Source organism: Nicotiana attenuata, unplaced genomic scaffold, assembly GCF_001879085.1.
Source record: "Nicotiana attenuata strain UT unplaced genomic scaffold, NIATTr2, whole genome shotgun sequence".
Classification (NCBI taxonomy): Eukaryota; Viridiplantae; Streptophyta; class Magnoliopsida; order Solanales; family Solanaceae; genus Nicotiana; species Nicotiana attenuata.
In genome coordinates, this window is record NW_017692921.1 from 533 (window position 1) to 5,111 (window position 4,579).

Sequence of the window (4,579 nt, forward strand, 5' to 3'; positions counted from 1 at the left end):
TTTGCCAAAGTAGAGAAACTTTATTAGAAAAAGTGATTCTCTACCAGGAGCATATAGAAAACATTGAAGACTGAGAAACAAGGAAGAGGCTCAAACAACAGGTTGTCATCCAACCAAATGACTGTTCACATTGATCATTTTTCCTCCAAAGCACCAGGGAAAGGAAAAAATAAAACACAGGGTATAGAGGTTTGGTAAATCATTGGAGGCCTTGACCTTGTACCATTTTTTCACATCTTATTTTTGCAGCAATATGAAGGAACTTGCACTGAAATATGTCAAAAGATATAAAGACCTAGATAATATTTGATAACTCGGACAACTGTGTGAGACATAAGAAATTTTGAGACCTATTACAATTGTCAATTTTCAAGCAGCCAGGTAACTCATATCAGGAACGAAACTTACACACTACAAGTATTATTTGCAAATTGTTGAATAGCACCAGCAGCTGTACGAGACATAGACACCTTCAGAACCTTCCCATACTTCAAAAAATACTCTTTCTGCTGTAGAAGCTGCTTTTGAGCAACACAAAAAAAAAGTGAGGAAGAACAGGGAGATTTAATAGGAGATAAAAGTGCATTTTTTTCTTTTTTATTCTTGAGAGGTGCTGATGATTTCACAACAAACGGTACATACATCTTCATCAGCTAGGCTGAGTGGCAACCCCATAACATAAACAAGATTTCTTTGAACGACTCGCACATTGCTGAGTTGCTTCCTAGAATCTGCTGTTTTACTTTTTCCCTTGCGAGACGACAATCTTTTTTCAGTGCTCATCTCAGCCACTACCCTGTGGTCAACACCAAAGATTATCAATAATGCAGAAAATGTAGATTTGTATGCTCTATGATAGAGATTGTCTTAAGATGCAAAATGGTTCATGTCATTACTTATCACATTTAGCTGCCATGCCAACAATCTTTTCCTTGTTATAAGGAATGCGACATGCTGGACACCGCCCATCTGTATTATCCTTCTCAGCCATATCCATAATGTGATGCCAGCACCAGACACATATCTGTCAGAAATATGTATCAAATGTTAAAACCTACATCTACTAATAAATTTGCCATTGGAGTAAAGGTCACATGTGAAAGAAAATACAGCTCTGCCTCAATCCCAAGTAAGTTGGGGTCGGCCATATGAATCCTCACTAACTATGTCGCCTATTAATCTCATTTCAAATTAACATAATACAACAAATCTCTATCCTCACAAAGTAGGGATAAAGTCTGCGTACACACTACCCTCCTCAGACCCCATAGTGTGGGATAATATTGGGTATGTTGTTGTTGTTATACAACAAATCTCAAACCAATATAGTAACAGAAGAAAAATAAATAAAAAGAACAAGAAGTTTTCTATATTTCATACTGGCATATAAATCTTTGACATGACTAAAAGACTCATAGAAAACATAGAGCATAAATTAGACGTACTAGCATGACAAACATATTCCCAATTAACTAGTGTTGCCTATAAAGATCTTTTACTTCCATTGTGCACTATTTTTTGCTAGGTCTCCATGGATACGTGAGATTGTAGGTCTTTCGAGACAACTTCCTTCCATGTGATTTTAGGTCTACCCCGTCCCTTTTTTAACACTGCCACTCACCATGGTTTCACTTTCGGTCCAGTGCACCTGGAGGTCGGCGCAGTATCCACATCTCTGCAATACTCATCTTGTGAGTAAGTTAGATTTTAGTGTCTCACCATTCACTCCCATATACTCCCTCCGTTTCAAAAAAATAATGGAACTTTTACTATTTGGGGAATCAAACAAGGTTTTGTTTGACCATATTTTTTGCAAATATTTTGAATTGTTAACTAATGTGAATATTTTGAATTGTTAACTAATGTGACTTGTAGTACTTTTTACGTAGATTTTAAGTATGTAAATTTATTTCAAAAAATTAAATAGTCTATGTCCGAATTCAGAACTAAAATTATTCAATTTGACTCTTGTAACCCGAATCGAGGGTCTATCGGAAGCAGCCCGTAGCGTACTTTTTCCCTCCCCAAACCCCACTTGTGGGAATCCGAGCCAAGGGTTATCGGACTAGTCAAGATGAAAGAAACAAAAATGAGGATGCTTAGGTGGATTAGCGGGGCATACTAGCAGAGATACGATTAGGAATGAAGAATATAGTACAAGGTGGGAGCGGCCTTCGTAGTGGACAAGATGCAGGAAGCGAGACTGAGATGGCTCAGAGATGTGAAGAGGGGGAGCACAAATGCTCCAATGACGAGGTGCGAGAGATTGACAGTGCTAGATCTAAGGAGAGGTAGAGGTAGACCGAGAAAAAATTGGGGAGAGATGATTACAAAGGACATGGAACATCTTCAGCTCACCGAGGACATGACCCTAGTGGAGCATGAAGGTCGAGGATTAGGGTAGAAGGATAGTAGATAATCGAACGATTTCTCTCTTTTCAGTGGGAGAGCATAATTCTAGTTTAGGACACCTTATATGTTGTCTCTTCTTACTATTAGTATTATTATAATGGAACGATTTCTCTCTTTTCAATGGGGGAGCATAATTTTAGTTTAGGGCACCTTATCTGCTCTCTCTTATTAGAACAAAGGTTATTATTATATTCTTCTATTTTATTACTACTGTTTTTTTAGTTTGGTTATCTTTACTATTTTTGCTGTGAACACTTTTTTTCTTCTGTATTTTCATCTTAGCTTTTTCACTCTTATATTTTCGAACCTGGTTTTTAAAACGCTTTTCTTGAGTCGAGGGTCGGTTGGAAACAACCCTTGTACCACACAAAAGGTAGAGGTAAGGTCTGTGTACACCCTATACTCCCCAAAACCCATTTGTTGGATCACACTGGGTTTGTTGTATGTTGTTGTATCCATAATAATAATAGCATTTCAAATAAATTGGAAAATCGTTTGGAAAATGAGTAGTAGCTAATGATAAGGATAAAATAGGAAAAAAAACTATCTTTCTCTTGCTTTGCTAAAATGGACAAGTAAAAGTAAAAATGAATTTTTAGTGTAGTGAACAAGTAAATGTGAACGAAGGGCATATTAGATTTTAAATATGTCAACTGGAAAATATGAATCGGGAAACTCGAAAACTAAAAAGGGAAGAAAGAGAAGAACTAAAACTTTAATACAATCTCAAAGAGGTGGTCTTGATAAATCTTATACTCCCTCCCTTTCAATTTAGATGTTGTAGTCTGACTTGACACAAAGTTTAAGAAAAATATGAAGACTATTGAAATACGTGGTCCTATAAGCTTAAGGGGCAAAAGCTTTATGGAGCCATGCCATTTTTGTGACTATAAAAACTTCTCATGTGTCATTCTTTTCTGAATGGACTAATAAGAAAAGTGTGTCATTTAAATTGAAACAGATCAAAATCTAAATCAAAAAAATATAGAAGAGTGTTCTTTAAATGAACAAATCCATATCCAGATGATAATGAAATCAAAGAAGAGATTTTACTTGGGAATAAATTCAGTTTGCAAGTTGGCATTTGTCTATGAAATTGACAATAAAAAATTTGAACTTGAAGAACCTATGATTTAAAGGCGTATTTGAAATAAATTTTTAAAATCTTCAACTCTCTCAAATCTTCAAACTTTGACAACCTTTATCCTTCAAACAACTACAACTATCCAAACACAATTTGATCAATTTCAAAGCATGTTTCTTTATCAAAATCTTTTTCCCTGTCCAAACAGGCCCTTAAGCAATTCATGAATTCAGCCACCCAAATTCTCCACCCAGATATTCGGAGACAACAAATTTGGAGTTGCAAATAAAGCAAATTAATGGACATGTATAAGGGTACATCATGACAGGCAGCTTAGGTATACATATTCCATTACTGGCACAGTTTACAATAATGCAACCACAGTATACATAGTTAAGGTTTGAGGTTCAAGAATTTTAAGTTTAAGAGCAAGTTCAACAGAAACAACATGGTTTTGAACTGCTCATGCAGACCTTCAAGATATCAAAAACCTAACCCCTCAGATGCTTTAACCCCAAACTATATTTAGCTGAGCAATTATCGTCTTATTGATGACCTACTTTTGAAGAATACATTCAAAAAGGATAGATTCTAGCGTAAGAACTTTCTAAACAAATAGAAGGGGAAACAGCATCTACAAACCTCATATCCGCACTTGCAAGGCTTCAACTGCTGATCTGTCAAGTCCATCTCCTCAGCACAGAGAGGACATGTCTTATCTCCCTGGTCGCTCATTGTTGCCTTAAAACTTGAATAGAATACAAATGCCATAATTAACTCCAATCAGAAATATATTTCAACCACACAATCAATTCACCCGAAAATATACTTCTGTTAACAAGATGCTTATAACTAATTCCCAAGCCACAAAATCATTCATTCACCAAACAGTGTCTATAGTGACTTGCAACTTCCGACTGACGATTTCAACTCCACATTATGAGAAACTCAAGTAAAAAGCCTCCTACATTAATTACAGATTAACAGAATTCACACCAAAAAAAAATTTAAAAAAAAACTAAACAATACATCAACCGAAAAAACGTAAACAAAAACTAAACAACTAAAAAAATAAAAACAAAA

General features: G+C 35.6%; 1 protein-coding gene across 1 annotated transcript; it reads right to left on the reverse strand.

Annotated features, from left to right (window-relative positions):
- Positions 1 to 327: 327 nt before the first annotated feature.
- Positions 328 to 4,448, reverse strand: LOC109222564 (putative general negative regulator of transcription C16C9.04c). The gene is made up of 4 exons (XM_019386911.1): positions 4,139 to 4,448; positions 897 to 1,024; positions 643 to 796; positions 328 to 518 (listed from the first exon to the last, which is right to left on the reverse strand). The coding sequence occupies exons 1-4, from the start codon at positions 4,265 to 4,267 to the stop codon at positions 405 to 407; spliced, it is 525 nt and encodes a 174-aa protein (XP_019242456.1). The 5' UTR covers positions 4,268 to 4,448; the 3' UTR covers positions 328 to 404.
- Positions 4,449 to 4,579: the final 131 nt, after the last annotated feature.

Excerpts from the sequence above, each read along its gene's own strand:
- LOC109222564 (XM_019386911.1), bottom strand. The coding sequence starts at position 4,267 with ATGGCATTTGTATTCTATTCAAGTTTTAAGGCAACAATGAGCGACCAG. Across the intron at positions 1,025-4,138 it reads CTTGCAAGTGCGGATATGAG|ATATGTGTCTGGTGCTGGCA; the intron begins GTTTGTAGATGC and ends TATTTCTGACAG. Across the intron at positions 797-896 it reads ATGGCAGCTAAATGTGATAA|GGTAGTGGCTGAGATGAGCA; the intron begins GTAATGACATGA and ends TGTTGACCACAG.